The 19,035-nt window shown below is 50.8% G+C and overlaps 2 protein-coding genes across 7 annotated transcripts in view; one reads left to right on the plus strand and one right to left on the minus strand.

Annotated features, from left to right (window-relative positions):
- The window catches only part of LOC310666072 (uncharacterized protein), a 1,539,811-nt gene that overhangs the window by 331,714 nt on the left and 1,189,062 nt on the right, over nucleotides 1-19,035 (plus strand). The window lies entirely within an intron of this gene.
- The window catches only part of ARHGEF11 (Rho guanine nucleotide exchange factor 11), a 66,471-nt gene continuing 47,747 nt past the window's right edge, over nucleotides 312-19,035 (minus strand). For 3 of the 5 annotated variants that reach the window (XM_083416414.1, XM_083416412.1, XM_083416415.1), the window contains 17 exons: nucleotides 18,837-19,024; nucleotides 17,882-18,028; nucleotides 17,452-17,531; nucleotides 17,214-17,339; nucleotides 16,070-16,187; nucleotides 14,681-14,859; nucleotides 14,511-14,586; nucleotides 12,012-12,179; nucleotides 11,809-11,896; nucleotides 10,833-10,940; nucleotides 9,953-10,032; nucleotides 8,412-8,654; nucleotides 6,717-7,094; nucleotides 5,343-5,417; nucleotides 3,203-3,498; nucleotides 2,006-2,198; nucleotides 312-1,847 (listed from right to left, as the gene is read on the minus strand). In XM_083416414.1, coding sequence (XP_083272540.1) covers nucleotides 1,801-1,847; nucleotides 2,006-2,198; nucleotides 3,203-3,498; nucleotides 5,343-5,417; nucleotides 6,717-7,094; nucleotides 8,412-8,654; nucleotides 9,953-10,032; nucleotides 10,833-10,940; nucleotides 11,809-11,896; nucleotides 12,012-12,179; nucleotides 14,511-14,586; nucleotides 14,681-14,859; nucleotides 16,070-16,187; nucleotides 17,214-17,339; nucleotides 17,452-17,531; nucleotides 17,882-18,028; nucleotides 18,837-19,024 — 2,590 coding nt within the window. In that variant the 3' untranslated portion in view covers nucleotides 312-1,800. The remainder of the gene's footprint in view (nucleotides 1,848-2,005; nucleotides 2,199-3,202; nucleotides 3,499-5,342; nucleotides 5,418-6,716; nucleotides 7,095-8,411; nucleotides 8,655-9,952; nucleotides 10,033-10,832; nucleotides 10,941-11,808; nucleotides 11,897-12,011; nucleotides 12,180-14,510; nucleotides 14,587-14,680; nucleotides 14,860-16,069; nucleotides 16,188-17,213; nucleotides 17,340-17,451; nucleotides 17,532-17,881; nucleotides 18,029-18,836; nucleotides 19,025-19,035) is intronic. The other 2 variants (XM_083416413.1, XM_083416416.1) reach the window with 2 other exon arrangements.

Consider the following 19,035-nt stretch of genomic DNA (forward strand, 5'->3'; position numbering starts at 1 on the left):
CCCAACCCTCTCCCCATTCAAGCCAGGTCTGCCCCCCACCCTCATTGTCAGGGATATTCCCTCCCCTCAAGCAGATGCCCACCGAAAGACCCCCCCAAAAAGCAGGGGTCCCTCCCTGGCGCTCCACCCCCACCAGAACAACCCCTATAGAGCTCCCTCTCTCTTAGGGGCCTTATATCGCTTGTCCCCCCCCCCCCTTCACACTTGGAGCCAAAGGCATCGGATGGGAGGGGGGGGTCTGTTTCTGTCCTTTCAGCCCTTCCAGTTTCCTCTGCTCCATTTTTGGTGAAAGGAAAAAATCCGCACAGACGGGAGGTCAAATAATATTTTACTTTCCCCCCCACTTTTCTTAAAAAACAAAAAAACAAAAACCACAAACCTTTACCATCGGAAGGAAGAAAATAAAATTGGCTTTTAGCGGATTGAACAGCAAACAGTCTGGCATCTTATTTTTTTTTAAACATATATATATATCTATATATATATCTATATATAATCTTCTATGCCTCATCCACCTGTTTCAGCAAGTGGGGGGGGGGTTGCGAGGGACTTGCAGCTGGAGCCAGGGAGGGCCCCCCCCCCAGGAATCTGCATGGCCCGGCCAGGCTGGTTGGGGGTCGGGGTTGGGGGGTGGCAAGCCTGAGAACCAAGAGGGCCGCCTGCCCTCTGCTCCAGCCCAAACGCTGCCTGCACCGTGGCAAAGTCAGAGCGGCCGCGGGAGGAAAGGGTGACTGGGGAGGGGGGCAGATTGTCATAGCACCAGCAGGCGCCCCCTCCCCAAATAAAACAGCAGGAGGACCCTAATTGCAAGACAGGCGGCCGGCCTGGGTGCCCCCACAGCCCAGCCCTTGCCCACCTCTCGCGAAGCGAGTGCCAGCACGGAAGACAGCGGTGCTTGTGGGGCGCAGGGCAGCCATTCTGCCCCGAGAGGGTTTGGGGTGGGGGGCACAGGGGGGGGGGGGACGGCCGTTGCCTGCCTGATCCCTTTGGGCTGCTGCTGTCGCTGTCACGCCCTGAGAGTTGCAGTGGTCTTTGCTGCCCCCCCCGCCCCCCCAGTCTGGGCTACGGGGGTCATGGGCCTTTCCGATCTTCTAGATATCCATCAGGGTATGGAGGCATATCTTTTAAAAAAAACCAACAACTTTCTCATATATTTACAATAACTCAATGCATATACATACATATTTATATCAAATAAGGTCTGGAAGCAGCTGGGAAATCTCTCCGGTGGGGGGGCAGGGGGTCTTCCTCACCGTGGAGAGAAAAACAAAAATAAACAAAATGGAAAAAAGTGCAATTATACAGAATATATTTCCAGCTTTCATGTACATTGAAAAAGCCAGTCTGTGGGGTGGATATGCAGGTGTGCATATGTATGCGATTGATTCAGCGGTTGGGGGGGGGGCAAATGGAAGCTACCCCCTACCCAAAATGGAAGAGACATGCAGGCAGAGAGAGAGAGAGAAGCGGGGGCTCTCTCCACCTTAAGCCCCCCCCCAAAAAAACACACCCTCCGGGAGCTTGGCTGTCCCTCCTGGGAAGCCCCTGACGGGGAGAACTCCACAGATATTCTGTTTTTCCAGGGTTCAGATTAATCCAGCATGTGCTTCCCAGGGATTCCAGTTTTCCTTCTGCTCCATCGCAGGTCTTGCCGCTTCTTGGCCGCTACAGGACCCCCGCCCCCTCCTCAGTTCAACCCAGAGACCCCCAAAGTGGGCAGGGAAGAGGAGGGGGCGGCGATCTGCCCGCGAGCGAGTCCGCCTGCTGCCTTCAGTCCGTCCAGTTGCAAAATGCCCCTTCCTAAAGGGTCACCTCCTGGGGGCTGTCTTCAGAAAGGGAGATCTGGCCTGGAAGGGAGAGAGAAAGGGGGGCACTTTAAGAGCCGCCAAGCACAGCAGGAGTATCTCCCCCTCAGGTGGGGAGGGGTCGGGGAGCCCCCAATCTCCTGCAGGTGGAGAGAGGTGTCCGCAGCCAAAGACGAGGGGGCAAATGGGGGGCTTCTTACCCAACGCAGCTGCTGCCTCCGCTGGAGATTGTGGGGAGGGCAGAAGGTCCTCATCGCTGGCTCTGGAGACCCGGGGGCTGCCCGGCGGCGGTTGGCTCAGATCTGGCGGCACGCAGCCCACCGGCGTGGAGCTGTCTGTGATAGAGCCGCCACTCAGGGATTGCAGCAGCTCCTGGTGGGCCTTCTCAACATCCTACAAGACCCCAAACAGAGAGAGGGGAAGGTGTAGCGTTCCCAAAACAAGGAAGGATTGGACTCTGATTAATAGAATACACACAAGGCTTGACCAGCCTTGACACTCTGGGAGGAGTGTGTATGATAATTCCTTGGCCCAGGTGAGTTTTATTCACAAAAGAACTTTTTACACGGTGTTCACAAGAACCAATCAATTCCCTCTGAGCATTTCAAAAACCCCACGTGGGACAAAGTTAAAGTTAAAACTACAAAGAAACTATTTCCTAGTTGAGCATGCATAGTAGTCCAGAGTAAATAAAATAGGAATATAAGGAGGAAAGCATTCAGCAAAACCCCAGAGGTCATAAACAGGAGAGACAGGATTTACCATCTCCTTGTGAACTCTCTTCCTGGCCCTTAAGACCTATCTAAAGATTAAACTACATCAAAGTGACCTACTATCTTCATGTACTGAGAATGCCTGAAGAAGCAACTGGCCTGTGTTTCAGAATGCTTAGACGTGCCTGTCAAGCGTAGAGAAAGCAAATGGCAGAGGTGGAGAGGCTTGTGGGATTTGACCAGAAATTATTGTCCATGAATCAAAACCAGTCGACTCAATGCTTTCATCGCTGACACAATGGCTTGATGCTTTTTTATAATTCCTCATAGTAATCCCACCTGACCACTACAGAAGGGGCCATTAGGGACGCCTGAGAAGAAGGGCCACTGGGCTTATTCGATTACGTGTTCCACATCTTTCCCTCCATTAGGTCCTCAGTTGGGGCGGGGGGGGGGGGGGCTCTTTTTCAGTCCAAGGGCGACATGACTGGCAAGGCTGGAGACCACCCTCTGTGCCCGCTTTGATTCTCTCCCCAAGGCACACAGCATTCATTCTCCCAGCCCATTTCAACCCATTGCCCTGCCTCTCACAACAGAGGCCACATGCAGGTGGCTGAAAGCTTTCCTGCTGGTGACAGGGCACCAAGGGTTTCCTTCTTGCCCCCCAACCCGCCCCCCACTCACCTTTAACCTGCTGAGCTTCAGGGAGAGCTGCTCTATCGTCTGGAAGATGACGTCCACGTCCCGGACCACTTGGCTGGAGGGGGAGAGATCTGGGGCGGCTGGCAGGCCTTCCAAGTGGCCAAGCCAGCCTGCTGCCGGGCTCTCCTTGGCACGATGCCACCTGTGGGGCGGCCTGGCAGCAGGAGGGGAGCTCTTTGGTGGGCTGGAAGGACGGGCAGGCTCCACGGGGCTGGGGCTCCTGGCGTCCGGCTGGCATTCCTCGGGACCCGCCGGCAAGCTCACGTAGAAGTAGTTCCCTGGGGGCAGGGAGACGGAGGGGAGAGTTAGTCGGAGGGAGACGTGGAGGCGCAGAGCAGACAGGGGAAGGGAAGAAAAGAGAGGGGGTGCCCAGACTGGGGAAGAGCCACCATGGAGGACAGGCAGAGAACACCTGCTTTGCATGCAGAACGTCCCAGGTTCAATCCCTGGTAGTGCAGGTGAAACTCGAAAAATTATAATATCGTGGAAAAGTTCCTTTATTTCCATAATTCAACTTCAAAGGTGAAACTAATATAGGAGATAGACTCGTGACATGCAAAGCGAGGTATGCCAAGCCCTGATTTGTTATCACTGTGATGATCAGTTTATGAAAACCCCAAATTAACAATCTCAGAAAATTAGAATATTCAAGGAAATCAGCAAAACAAGGATTGCAAATTGAGCAAGATTGGACCTCTGAGAAGTAGAAGCACATCTCGCTTTGCATGTCACGAGTCGATCTCATATATTAGTTTCACCTTTTAAGTTGAATTACTGAAATAAAGGAACTTTTCCACGATATTCTAATGTTTCGAGTTTCACCTGTAAGTCTGGGAAAGATTCCCTGCCTGAACCCCTAGAGAAACACGGTGATCCGATATCCTGACTCGGTGTAAGGCAGCTTCCTCTTTAAATCATCCCCTCTGGACTGAGATCTTACATTTGTTTTAGAGAAGGGGCTGCCACAATCTGAGTCGGAAGGGGACTGCTTGGAGTGCAGAAGGTCCCTGGCCAACATCTCCAGGAAGAGTTGCAGGCCGTCTCAGTGCTGAAACCCTGGGGAGCCGCTGCTGCCAGCCAGTGTAGGCAACACTGCGCTAGATGGACCCCCCAGGTGTGCCTTGGCCAAGAATCGCTTCCCTCCCCACCCCATTTCATGGAGAAAAGCAAAGGCCAGCGGGAAGAAGGTGGAAGGACCTTCCACACACACCAGCCCAGTCAGAGGGCCTGTGTCTGACCTTGGAGGGATGGGGGGGGGCAGGCTGCACTTGCAGAAATGGGGCTGGGGGGGGGGGAGGACAGAGGGTGGAACTGACAAATGGAATTGGGCTGGGGGGCTTAGTGGGATCTGCCTTTGGAAGGATGTAAAAGAGGTGGGAAATGGCTGTGACGTTCTGCTGCTTTTGGCACACGCAAAATAGTGACACGCAAATACCGAAGGAACAAAGGCGCCACTTCAATACTGGTAGTACAAAGAAAGTGTTGGGGATCCAGTCAGGCAGGGATTCGGGGGGGGGGGGGGAATTTGGAGTGTTGGTGGCAAGTGAGGATTGGCTGGTGGTATGAATGTTGAGTGATGGGAGTCAGTTGGGAGTATACCTGAAGGAGCGTCTCCACCCCCATCGTTCTGTCCAGACACTGAGGTCCAGCTCCGAGGGCCTTCTGGCGGTTCCCTTGCTACGAGAAGCCAAGTTACAGGGAACCAGGCAGAGGGCCTTCTCGGTGGTGGCGCCTGCCTTGTGGAACGCCCTCCCATCAGATGTCAAAGGCATAAACAACTATCTGATGTTCAGAAGACATCTGAAGGCAGCCCTGTTTAGGGAAGCTTTTAATGTGTGACATTTTAATGTATTTTTAATTTCTGTTGGAAGCTGCCCAGAGTGGCTGGGGAAACTTATTATTATTATTATTATTATTATTTCAGTTGCAGCTGGGTGTTCAGAGAGAGAGAGAGAGAGAGAGAGCGCACTTGTCCAGCCAGACTGCGGTCCCGCAGGGGGGTGAGCAGGGCCTCCCTGCACATTGCGGCCACCCCCGAGACACACGCACTGCCCCCAGGACCCCCCCTCCATCTCCCCAAGCCCTTCCCGACACCAGGCAGGGGTAGAAAGGATTTCTTTACCATCCGCATGAGCCGCGCCACCAGCCTGGCTGCCGTCTGTCAAAGGCAAAGCACCGTTAGTTCCCTCCACCTCTGCTGCGCAAGAGGAGACACCGGGGGGGGGGGGGGGGAGAGGGGGGGAGGGAGGAGAGAAGCGTGATCAAAACCTTGAATCACAGGAAGTGCCCATCACCCAACAGAGAACACCCAGGAGGAAGTGCCAAGATGGGAGGGCAGGGGAATAAGAGAAACCTAGCAGTCAAGCGCATGCAGGTTAAAGCTAAGAGAGGTCTGAGCAAGAGCCAGCTGCACCCAGGAAGGAGAGGAGAAAGCAGGCCACGATCCGCAGGCCACCCAATCCCAGCCCCATCACCCTCTTGCGGCGTCTTCCTGCACGCTTGCAGGTTCCGGAGTAGGGAGGTTGGTTAGTCTGCAGCCTCTGAGGCTCCTGGCGGATGGATTCCCCCTCGTCTGTACTCGTACAGTGCCCAGGAACTCCCTGGCTGTCCGAGATGGCACAAGTCGCCTCCGTCCTCCAAGCAATCCTAACGGGCCAGCAGATGGCGCAGGGACAGGCTGGCAGTTCAGTGCCATGCTTGGCCCTGTTCTTCACAGTCACAAATATTCACCCTGGACCTTGTTGCAGGAATTTATGTATAGGTTGGGGGGGGGTTGCCCCTCCAGCAGATATTCTGCACATGCAGCCCACTACCAAAACCAGCACAATCACTTTTGTGACTTGTCCCCACAAAACACTTCATCACAGTTTCTTCCTGTCTATTCAAAGGGCCTTTGCTGCACGATACCAAATGTAAGAATTCACTGACCAATGTATCTCTGTACTGGCTCACTGGGAAAACTTCAGAAATTCCTATAGACATGTGAGCTCAGCTCCTCAGCAGCCCCTCTGCTGTAAAGATCTTCTTTGTTCCATTTGATGGGTGTTTGGTGGAGGGCAAGGGGAACCCTGGGGCAGGGTCCAGGATGCTCAGATTACGGCCACCAGACCTCCCCTTTCATGATGTAACTGTGATGAATGAGTGATGTAGTTGGGGGGGGTGTAACATGGGGATTAGCAGCTAATAAAAGTTTGGGCGCTCTTTTGTTGGGGGCTTCCATCTTGTTCCACCTGGTGGCAGGTGGGAGTCCTGTCGCGAGACAGTCTTCCATCAAGACCAAGCCTCCTGGCTGCTGTTTTGCTCTGGTATTCTTGGCTGGTGTCCTTGTTTTTTGTCCAAGGGAGCCCTCAGATTTCTCCGATAACAACCTGCACCAACTCTGCCCCAGGCAAGGGAAACTCAGGGAGGACACCCCCCACCCCTCCCGCCAACCTCTTTGCCAGACACACACACACACACACACACACACACCCCGGGGCAGGAGTCGCAGACGTACCTTTCCGCACCACTTTGTAGCTGCTGCCGCTGCCCTGTCGGTCACCGTCTGCAGCAGCCCCTTGGCCAGAGGAGGGGTCTGTCGTCCTCTCGTCTCCATGAGGCTCTGTCCCTTCGCCTTCCTCGGTGCTTTGGGGGCCTCTGGCCTCCGGCCCAGCACTGCCCCCCTCTGGATCCACTGCTGAAGATTCGGGCAGCTCCACGGCTCCGCTGCTCTCCACGGACGGCTCCTCCTGGCTGCCCGAGTCCTGGCTGGCCAGCGCAGAGTCCCAAGGCTGGCCGGCCCCGACCACGGAAGGGGTGGGGGTCAGGTCCTCCTCGGGGTCAGCGTCCCGGCAGGGGAGGAAGCTGCGCAGGAGGAGATGCCTGAGGGTCTCGACTGCAAGGGGAAAGAGGAGGGAGGGAGGGAGGCTCGTCGTTTAAATCCCACAGGTGGGCTGAAGCTGGCCTCTCCTTGGACAGGGAGGGGGCCTTCGTCTTCCGCCACCACCTTCAAGGACCCTTTCTTTCTTTTAAAATAGTTTTTATTGAATGATTTTATGTTACAAAAAAAATTACAACCATACTACCACAAAATATAATTGAGAAAGAAAAATTACATCCATCCATCTTTTGTTATTTGTTATTTACCGTCTTATTTCCTCCCAAACATTCCATACAACACACACACACAATAATAATAATGATAATAATAATGAAAATAAATATTTCCCCCTTTTATCTTTTCTTCAATTCTGACTTCCTGTCAAGTCCCTTCGCATATCTTTTATCTTACAATTGAATGTACACAAACAAAAAGCCTTTCTATATAAATTTTCCAATACATTCAGAAAACATAATAAATCCCTAATTGTTATCCACCTCCTTTTACTTCCTTTGTCACTTGAATGCTAGTACAGAGTCAAAACTATTCTTGTATTTTTGAACATATCTTCTATAACCATCCCATTTTCCCGCAAATTTTTGCTTTGAGTTTCCTCTGAGTTCAAGGACCCTTTCAGGGCTGAGGGAAAGCAGGATGGCCCAGGAGACAGACAGTCGCAATGATACTCAAGGGTGGGTAAAGGTAAAGGGACCCCTGACCATTAGGTCCAGTCATGACCAACTCTGGGGTTGCGGCACTCATCTCGCTTTATTGGCCAAGGGAGCCGGCATATAGCTTCCGGGTCATGTGGCCAGCAGGACTAAGCCGCTTCTGGCGAACCAGAGCAGCGCACGGAAACGCCGTTTACCTTCCCACCAGAGTGGTACCTATTTATCTACTTGCACTTTGACAGGCTTTCGAACTGCTAGGTTGGCAGGAGCAGGGACTGAGCAACGGGAGCTCACCCCGTCGCGGGGATTCGAACCGCCGACCTTCTGATCGGCAAGTCCTAGGCTCTGTGGTTTAACCCACAGTGCCACCTGCGTCCCTACTCAAGGGGAGGGTTGGCATAAAAACCAGAACACCCCCAAAAGTTGTTGAGTTTTTTATTTACAAAAACTTGTCTAAGATCCAGGATGAAGCGCCGCCTTTCACAAATCCCTCCCGGACGTCAATTCCAACTTTGAAATCCAGGTATATCCAGGAAAATCCAGGTGTATGGCACAGGATGAAATCAGGCCAAAGGCTGCCCCACCCTGAGCCTCTCTGCCACCCCGTACTCCCAGTGCAAAGATAAGACACATAAAGGAAAAGAAGCAATCTGGCTCTCACCGTCCTGCAAGGCTGACTCTGCCAGGAACCCGGGAAAGGCAGCCTCCAGAAGCGGCTGCGACTGTTCATCAGGCCCCTCCAGGGTCTCCTCAGGAGGAAGCTCCATTTCCCCAGTGGGGAATGGCGACAAAGCAGGGCACAGGCCTTCCTCATCCTGCTCCTTTTCCTCGCTGCCTCCAGCCTCTGGCTCTTCCGCCAGCGCAAGGGGCCTCTCCTCAGGCAGGGTGTCCGTTGGGGTATCGTCTGTGTAATAAAAAAATTAAGGTCTTATATATATATATAAGGAAGCGAGAGCTGGACCATCAAGAAGGCTGATCGCCGAAGAATTGATGCTTTTGAATTCTGGTGCTGGAGGAGACTCTTGAGAGTCCCATGGACTGCAAGAAGATCCAACCTCTCCAATCTGAAGGAAATCAGCCCTGAGTGCTCACTGGAAGGACAGATCCTGAAGCTGAGGCTCCAAGACTTTGGCCACCTCATGAGAGGAGAAGACTCCCTGGAAAAGACCCTGATGCTGGGGAAGATGGAGGGCGCAAGGAGAAGGGGATGACAGAGGACGAGATGGTGGGACAGTGTTCTCGAAGCTACGAACATGAGGGAGGCAGTGGAAGACAGGAGGGCCTGGCGTGCTCTGGTCCAGGGGGTCACAAAGAGGCGGACATGACTAAATGACTAAAAAACAACAACAACATATATATATATATATATAATAAATGTTCCTAAATGTACCAACCAAGCACAAACATGGATATATGGACCACATGTCTGGAGCAGCACAGGAAGACCGCCCTGAAACCATTTTGACTCCCCAACTGATCAAATGTTTTCTCTGCAAGGAGGGAGGGCAGGAATTGGGAAATCACCATCTCAAAGGAATGGGCAGACTACCAGGAAAGGCAACCAGATAAGGCATTATCAGATAACCTGGCAGACAGGAGGCAAACAAAGCACTCAGATTTCTGTTGTAGACCACCTTTTCTGTGATGTAGGTATGACATATGGAGGGGTGATCTTGAGCTCCAGGGCAGGGTATTTAAAATGTCTATATAAGGGCGGGCACACCTTTGTTCTGGGTCATCCTCCTTTCCTGTGTGTGGTGAGGGAGGACCCTGTTGCAACAGATCAATACAGATCAGGCTTACTAGCCGCTTTGCTTCTCAATATTCTCTGGTTGGCCTCTGTTATTTTCTCCTACCAACAGGGAACCCACGTAAGGACTCTACATGGGCTCTTGGATACCCCATATGGGAATAAGGGCAGATCTGCTGGGGGGAAGAGCGGGGGAAAATGGGAGAGAGAAAGGAAGCTTTGGAGCCCTGAAACAGTGCCCCTCCATCCATGCCCCAAAGACAAAGAAGCCCGTTTGTGTGTGAGAAGGAAGTCCTGGCAACCAACAGAAAAGATCCCCCCCAAATATCTTCAATAGGGAGCAGCAGGATACTCCCAGAATGCCTTGCAACCCGGCTGGACCTCGGCTGCTGAGGCTGAGACTGCCCCCCCCCGTCACCACCTCCATCCCAGGGTAACCGCCAGCCACTCACCTGAAATGTCCTCCTCCTGGGTGGACGCAGAGGTGCTTGGAGCCAGGTTGGGGGAGATGTCAGCATCCTGGAGTACTAGGCTGAAGAGGAAGGACAAAGATAATATTATTAATAATAATAATAATAATAATAATAATAATAATAATAATAATAATAATAATAAATTTATATCCCGCCTTCCCCAGCCAAAGCTGGGCTCAGAGTGGCTAACAACAATAAAAATAGCAGAGTTTACATAAAATCACAATCAATTAATTAAAATACATTCTAAAATCAATTCAGAATCAAATTGAAGGCAACCATTGGGCCAGAGTTCTGTGAGGATTACAGAAGGAGGGGGTCAGACTGTGCCCTGGCCAAAGGCCTGGTGGAACAGCTCCGTCTTGCAGGCCCTGCAGAAAGATGTCAAGTCCCGCAGGGCCCTGGTCCCTTGGGACAGAGCGTTCCACCAGATCGGGGCCACGGCCGAAAAAGCCCTGGCTCTGGTTGAGGCCAGCCTAACCTTTCTGTGGCCCGGGACCTCCAAGATGTCCATAAATGCAGCAATGGGGGTGAGGGAGGAATAGCCCATCTGCAGAACCCCCATTTTAATATCCCAAAAGTTGGAAGTGAGGAAACAGCTCTTGATACCCTATTGGCTGTAATTCCTAGGTCGGGTGTGTTTATTTGAGGTGGGGAAGAAGAAGATGTGGAGGTTAAGAGGTACGATTGAAGGGCATATTTTGCTCATTTAAGAAAGTTCCTGCAAAGCAGGATTTGCAGACTTTTTTAAAAGAAAAAAAGCACACGCTAAGTTCATCTAACCTCAGCCTCCCTTTGCAGTTCCGTGCAAAAGGTCTCCTGCCTTGAGGAGCTGGGGGTGGGGGTCCCCCCCCCTTACCTGGAAGGAGCTGCTGGGTGCAGGGGGAGCTCCTGGGAATTCCGCTTGGCAGGCAGGGGGGCATTCCGGGTGGCGCTCTTCACCGCCTCTTCCAGTAGTTCCATCCACCTGCCGGAGGGAGGGGGGGGGGAGAAAAAGAAAGACTCTCTAAAAGCCCCCAAAGAGAACAGAGTGCCTTTGATTTGGCATCCTGAAAGGCAGGGAGACCCCACATTTATTTCATCAGCATCTTTTAATACAGAACCAACGTTTACTAGAGGGTGGGACATTTACAGAAAGTATCTTAAAAGAGAATTGTAAAAATGTGAATTCTCTGGCTGGCTTAGAATGACCCCTCTGTGAACATAGAAAACCTTATTAAACCAAACATTTGGGGAAAGTTTGGAGTGATAATGAAAAGTGCGCTACTCAAAAGAAACCTGGGACTCTCGATGGGGTGACTAGAAGTTGTATTGTAAGAAGTTAATTTAATTTTTTTGTCATTTGTATTATGCTTTGGTTTTTTTCTTTGTTCACTGTTTTTTCTTTTCTATAATCAAGAATATATATTCATATATTCATATATATATATATATATATATATATATATATATATATATTCTTCAGAATCTTTGCCCAGGTGATTCCAATGCTACTCTAAGATAACAGACAGACATGCATGTTTTAACTGAAACTACTTTTAACTGTGGTTGTTTTGAGGGAGGGGGTGTTTTGTTACCGTCGAGGGGAATTTAGTTTTGTTACATTATTTACCAAAGCTCAATTAAAACTTCTTGGGGGTGTTGGGCTGGAGACAGTGTGTTAACTGTTCTGGAACACTTTGGTTTGTTTTTAAATTGTCTGTTTACCACACTGGGCTCCCTGACTCTTCCTGACTCATCCGGCTGCCCAGAGGCCAGTCTGCATTTTCATCTCCCTGCTCCTTCCCACCCAAGGAGATGGGGGCGCGTGGGAGAATAACAGATAAAAATATTACGTGTTCTTTTCTGAAGAGCTCGAAGCGACCAGTTCGTAGATCTGGGGTCCCAATTCAGAAGTGCAGATGATGAAGAGCGCTCGCTTATCTGGAGGGAGGAGAGAGACAAGCTGGAGGAAAAATTCGACCCACCAGGGCGCCACGGCCTGTCTAGCTTCCCACCTCTGCATGAGGGCACGTGGTTTTATGGCCTCCCTTCCTACCTGTTGCCACGGAGCGGATGAGGACCGCGTTCAGTTTGAGGACGGGGCTGAATGTTTGTTTGGTGTCCGAGGAGCCCAGCGCCATCTTGCTGTGACACTTGAGAACCAACTTCTCGTCCTGTTTTTGCAGAAGTACCAGGAGGTCTTCAAGGAGCAAGACGTGCAGGTCTAAGAGAGAGAGGGAGGATTTACCGCCCTTTATCAAAAGATCCCAGGGCGGTGTACAAGATTAAAGTTAAAGGAACCCCTGACTGTTAGGTCCAGTCGTGGCCAACTCTGGGGTTGCGGCGCTCATCCCGCTTCCGGGTCATGTGGCCAGCATGACAAAGCTGCTTCTGGGGAATCAGAGCAGCGCACGGAAACGCCATTTACCCGCCGGAGCGGTACCTATTTATCTACTTGCACTGCATGCACTGATAGGTTGGCAGGAGCAGAGACCGAACAACGGGAACTCACCCCGTCACGGGGATTCGAACCGCCAACCTTCTGATCGGCAAGTCCTAGGCTCTGTGGTTTAACCCACAGCGCCCCCCGCGTACCTTAACATTAAGTACAACATTAAGAACACGTTTTTCAGAGCATAATAATAAATACATAATAAAAAGTGTAAAATAGATAGCATATTAATAAAATAATCATAATAAAAGTCCCCCCACAAACAGCCCACAGATTATATAATAGCCAAAGGCCTGGGTAAAGAGGCGTCTAAAAACATGCAGTGATGGTGCCAGGCAAGTCTCTCTGGGGAGAGCATTGTGCAGACAGGGAGCCGCCACAAAAAGGCCTGTTTTGTTGATCTGCTCATAAGTGGGTGGACGAGAGTACCACCTTGCCTATTGTTTTGAGTATTGCTAATGTGGTTCATTGCTGTTTACAGGGCTTTTGTTTTTCCGCAAGTTCTACATTACAGTGGTGCCCCGCAAGACGAATGCCTCGCAAGACGGAAAACCCGCTAGACGAAAGGGTTTTCCGTTTTCAGAGGTGCTTCGCAGGACGAATTTCTCTATGGGCTTGCTTCGCAAGACGAAACTGTCTTGCGATTCTTGAGGTTTTTTTCCGCTCCCTACCCCCTTTTTCTAAGGTGCTAAGCTGCTAATAGCCTTTTAGCAGCTAATCCGCTAATCCCTTAAGCCTTTAATAGCCGCTAATAGCCGTTAAACCGCTAATAGCGCTAATCCGCTAATAGGGTTGCTTCACAAGACGAAAAAACCGCTAGACGAAGAGACTCGCGGAACGGATTAATTTCGTCTTGCGAGGCACCACTGTATATGAAATTTTAACGTATTATATGATCCACTGCTTCCCTATCTATCTACAATTCTACTAGCATCTCTCGGTATTGTGAATATCACCGAACTTACCTTTTGTTGGTATCTTCATGAACTTATCTAAAAGACTGAGTTAAGCATTTGAAAAATCTACTGAAACCAGATATTATAAGTTCATTTTAGGCTGGGTAGTTCGCAAGTCTTTGTGGCTTTGTTTAATGTTTTGTATTTTTCTCAGAAGTTCCATAAAGTATGGATAATTATTGTTCTGTATATTAATCGCCAACATGTTGCATGAGTCGCACTACGCCCTCCCTGCTACGCCGTTATACACGTGCACGTGCTTTTCTTTGATGTACGTCTGACTTAAGGCCTGTCTAGACATAGGAAGAAGGGACGGTCTTCTCTCTAGCTCAGGACCGTTGCCACGGATGGACAGAAATGGCTCGCCAGGGCCTCAGGCAGGGAGTCATTCCCCAGCCCTCCCTGGAGATGCTGCCAGTGTGGATTAAATGTGGGGCCTTCTGCATTCCAAGCAGGTGTTCTGCCATGGAGCCTTCCGAAGGCTGCTGATCTGGGAGAGCCTTTTAATCTGTGGCCTGCTGTCCTGGAACTTTAAATACTATTGTGTGTTTTTAGTTTATCAATGGTTTAAATTTTTTTAAAGACTTCTATTGTTTTAGTCTTTTGGTAAACCACTTTGAGCTTTCTACAACCAAGAAGCTTATGTTGTTGTTGTTGTTTAGTCGTTCAGTCGTGTCCGACTCTTCGTGACCCCATGGACCAGAGCACGCCATACAAGCTTATACATTTTATTAAATAAATAAATGATTGATTGATTGATTGATTGAATGAATGAATAACAACACACTGACAGTTTTGATCTTTCAACAGCTAAAGCTCTGCTTGTTTTAGGGACCATGTTCCAAAATTGCTTGGTTCTGTTAATCTTTTCGGAAGCTGTCTCTTGGCCCCTTCGCTCAGTCCATCTAGTTCAGTCTTGTCTACTCGGGCTGGCAGCAATGGCTCGCCAGGGCTTTTCGGCTCAGGCAATCTTCCTACAACCCCTCCACACTTTTGATTACTGTTTTAATCGGAGAGTGGGATATAAATTAGAAAAGTCAACTGCAGAGGAAGCGCACACAGGCCTTCACTCTGAGAGGCCGTGCCACGTTTGTGTGAGAACACGCACGAACGCTGAGAGGAGCTTTCGTTTCTGCCAGCTACATACCCACAGTCTTATCCTTGCTGATGCGCCAACTCAGCGGGCCCTCGTGGATCATGCGGCGGCTTCGGAGGTCGAGGTTCTGGACAGGAGGGGCAGAAAAAGGCAGCGTTTTGAGGAGGAGGCGAGCGGGATAAAGCCAGCGACTCAGGTGCAGGGCAAAGGGGGAACTGTACCTTGAATTCCGCAGCCAGCGGGTTGCTGGTCCGCTCCAGCGAAGTGGCATCTAGGCGCTTCTGGTAAACCTCCAGGCGCTGCTGGTTTTCTGCCCGCTTCACCGCCTCATTCACGTACCGGAGGATCTCTCGGCACTGGTCCCGGGCCTGGCAAAGCTTCTTGTGCTCCAAGGTCTCCCCTAAGCAATGAAGGTGCAGAAGAAGAGTTTGGATTTGATATCCCTGATATCAAATATCAGGGATATCCCGCTTTCTCACTACCCCAAGGAGTCTCAAAGCGGCTAACATTCTCCTTTCCCTTCCTCCCCCACAACAATCACTCTGTGAGGTGAGTGGGGCTGAGAGACTTCAGAGAAGTGTGACTGGCCCAAGGTCACCCAGCAGCCGCATGTGGAGGAGCGGAGATGCGAACCCGGTTCCCCAGATTACGAGTCTACCACTCTTAGATGGGCTGGCCGGCCACTGGCAAAGTTTGTTTCTGTTTATGGAAAACCTGGGAGGCTTTGTTTAAAACACTCAGGTTGGTCCCAAAGTGACTTCCACTACAGTCATACCTCAGGTTGAAGTAGCTTCGGGATGAATATTTTCGGCAACCCAGCTCCGCGGCAACCCAGAAGTAATGGAGCGTGTTACTTCCGGGTTTCTCTGCTCGCGCATGTGCAGACACTCAAAATGACGTCATGCGCACGTGTGGAAGCGGTGAATCGCGACCCACGCGCGTAGGTTGCGTTTGCTTCAAGATGCGAACGGGGCTCCGGAACGGATCCCGTTCGCATCCAGAGGTACCACTGTACAATCTAAAAACAATGCTGCATTTAAAAACAAAACGACCTCTGACAAACAGATCAGCAGCAGCTCTGATACATGATGCAAAATAATCCTTATTGGTTAATGTGAAAATTGGCTTCTGAATAGCACCCACGCTCTACAGACACAGCACCACAGGGCGCTAATGCACACACACGCACACACCACCGTAATCTCTATGTATGCTGACTCACAACATCAGAAAGCTGACACAAGTTAAAAAATACAGTACAATCGCATCTTACATGGGGGGTTGGTTCCAATAGTTCCATGTATACACAACGGTCGTGTAGGCCCTAATCCTTGGAGCTGCTCCCACAGCTCATGGGTGAGACAGCAAGAATCCCCAGCACTCCCAGAGGCCACAGGGCAGGTGGGCCTTGCCCAGCATGCAAGACACAGAGCTGAAGAGTTATTTCCCTGCTGGGTAACCCCAAGAAGACCAAGCCTTGATTGGATTTAATTTGCGCAATTTCAACCAGCGAGTTGAATGTGCTTAAGAGGAGATTGCAATGTGTAACATTTGAATAGGAAGAGACACAAAAAACAAACAAACAGCCAAATACGAAGAGAGAGAGATACCATCCGTGTGCTTGATGATGTTCTCCAGCAGCAAAGGGTACTTCGTCAGCCGCTGCATCTCTGAGATGATGAGGTCCTTGAGCTGGAGGCGGCGGCACTGAGGGTTGCTCTCGGCTTCCTGGGAAAGGCAGGGAGAGAGAGAGAGAGAGAGACAGGCCTGTGTTTCTCTGGCCTGCAGAGACACGAGAGGGCTGGCCGCTGAAAAGTCCCTTCCTCCCCCTGAAAATCCCATCACTATTAGAACGGCAAAACAAACTCTGTGAGTTTGCAGAAATGGCAAAACTGGCGGCAATTATTAGAGGCCACTCAAATCAGAGAATAATTAGAGAGTGGGATGGAGTGAAGGAATACATGGAAAAATATGGTTCCGGAATTGAAACATTGATAGAGAATGTGTAAAACGTAAGCAAGAAAATAATAACAGAATCAAGTGAATAATTATCAAATTATAACAAGACGGAAGAAGTAAAATATTGAGATCACACATGGCTGAAGGGGAGTGGGGGGGTATATGGGAACCTATAATATCATTTATAATATAATTTGTTAATTGTGTTGTATTTACATATAGCAAAGGGAAGCCTAGAGCAATTAGATATATTTTAATTTAGGTAATCTATGTAATAGGCTAAGGGATGCGGGTGGCACTGTGGGTTAAACCACAGAGCCTAGGACTTGCCGATCAGAAGGTCGGCGGTTCGAATCCCCGCAACGGGGTGAGCTCCCATTGCTCAGTCCCTGCTCCTGCCAAGCTAGCAGTTCGAAAGCACGTCAAAGTGCAAGTAGATAAATAGGTACCACTCCAGCGGGAAGGTAAACGGCGTTTCTGTGCGCTGCTCTGGTTCGCCAGAAGCGGCTTAGTCCTGCTGGCCACATGACCCGGAAGCTGTACGCCGGCTCCCTCGGCCAATAAAGCAAGATGAGCACCCCAGAGTCGGTCACAACTGGACCTAATGGTCAGGGGTCCCTTTACCTTTATGTAATAGGCTTATGTTAGAAAATGAATATGGATTTTGAATTTGATGCTTGTAATTTATTTATTTTTTGAAATAAAAAAAAATTACGAAAAGAAAAGTCCCTTCCTCCCCCATCTCCTCCCCCCCCCCTCCATTAGCATCCTCCTGAGGCCCCATCACGAGGCTACCTGCATGAAGAGCTGGAAGCGAGTCTCCTTCCGCTGCTTGGTTTTGATCAGCTCAAGCGCCATGGACTGGTATGCGCAGAAGCGGGCAGCCATCTGCTGGAACTCCTCGCGGGCAGCCCCGTCAAACTGGGGGGGCACAAAGAGGGCAGGGGAGAGAAAACACTCCTGGGTTATCCTCAGGTGGGTCAGGAGATCACCTAGTGGCCCCAAGGCAACCCACGTGGTCTGGGGTCCTCACCCGGGAAAGCATGAGGTCCCCAATCTCTTTGACGATAGGCCCTTCCTCTCGCAGCCTCTTCATCGATTCCGAAAGAGAATCTGGAGGAGGGAAGGATGGTGAGGAAAGGAGAAAAGGAAACAACAGAAGGGGATGGAGGACGGGCCTAGTTTTAAACTCCACACAGGCATGCTTTATTTTCAGTGAAAGACTCTCAGCAGAGGGCAGAGCCGGCCATTTAGGGTCCAGCCAACATGGCAAATGGGATCAAGACCACCCTCAGGATTTCCCTGCCGCCTCCGCCCTGTGAGATTTGGCAACCGTGGGGCTCTTCGGCTTTGCTCCAGTTCTCCTCCTGAGCAGGGGGCTTGTGGAGGGGAGACCCACTCTGCCCACAGAATGGGGGGCCTGGCCCAAAGGGGCTCCAAGGGAGCAGGAGAAGCAGCCTTACTGTGGATCTCCAAGACCTCTGGGAGGTTGGGGAAGAGGAGGGCCAGCTCCTCCCGGGAAAGAAGGCTCTCCTTTCTCATGCGCTGGTAGAAGAGAACGTCCAAGACCCGCAGGATCCGCAGGTGAGAGCCCTCTGTCACAAACAGCTCTGAGGAAAGAGAAGTTTCGATTTGTTCTTAAAAGACTTGGGTTGTGACGTAAACCTGCCCTCCTCCTGAACAAAACTGTGCCATCGATGAAGTGATAGAGCTGCGTTGTTTAGTCAGAGCCCTGATGGTTCCACTCTCTGCTGGCTCCCCAGGGTCTCAGGCAGACCCTGTTCCCTGGGATAAACCTGGAATCCTTTGCTACTGAGCCACGTGGCTCTTCCCCAGCCCAGGCGCCAGTACAGAGCTGATGGCTCTGGTTACCAGGGCAGCACACCCACCCCTCATTCATCTAATAATAATGATAATGAATTTTTATTTAGACCCCACCCTTCCCGGTTCAGAAAACCGATCTCAGGGCGGCTAACAACAAATTCATTGATGCAACAAAAAACCAACATAAAATACAGTATAAAACGCGAATAACAATAAATTCAGAATTCAAAAATCAATTTAGGGGGGAAATCCATCCAATAAACATTAGATGATCCCCAGGGCTAGCTGGCTAAATTAGTCCTATGTGGGCCAGTGAGGAGACCAGGGGAGAATTAGCTGTGGGATCCCAGAGCGGGGAATCGTCATAAAAAGGGGAGGAAGGGGAATAAAAGATCAGGCCAAGTTCAAATTGAAAGCCAGGTGGAATAGTTCTGTCTTACAGGCCCTATCTAGGGATTCCTCTTCTACAGCACCCCTGAAGGCCAGGAAGCACCGCACTTGGCTGCCTTGGCCCTATGTCAGAACGGTAGAGCTCACCAGGCACGCCCCCCCCCCCCGTCTTTCTGACGGCGACCGCAGGGAGACCCTCCTCACCATTGATGACTTCCTGGCGGTCGATCTCCCGCTGCGTCAGGGAAGACACGACTTCACGGCCCACGGTGTGCTGCCAGTTTTGCGAGTCCAGCTCCAGCTCCAGGTCCGAGAGCTGGAAGAGGTCGTCCTCCAGCAGGTGGGGCAGGAAGGAGTCGGTGCTGAAGCCCAAGTTTGGGGACTCGATGCTTCTGCGCCGGGG

Source organism: Podarcis tiliguerta (assembly GCF_965153285.1).
Source record: "Podarcis tiliguerta genome assembly, chromosome: 16".
Lineage (NCBI taxonomy): Eukaryota > Metazoa > Chordata > Lepidosauria > Squamata > Lacertidae > Podarcis > Podarcis tiliguerta.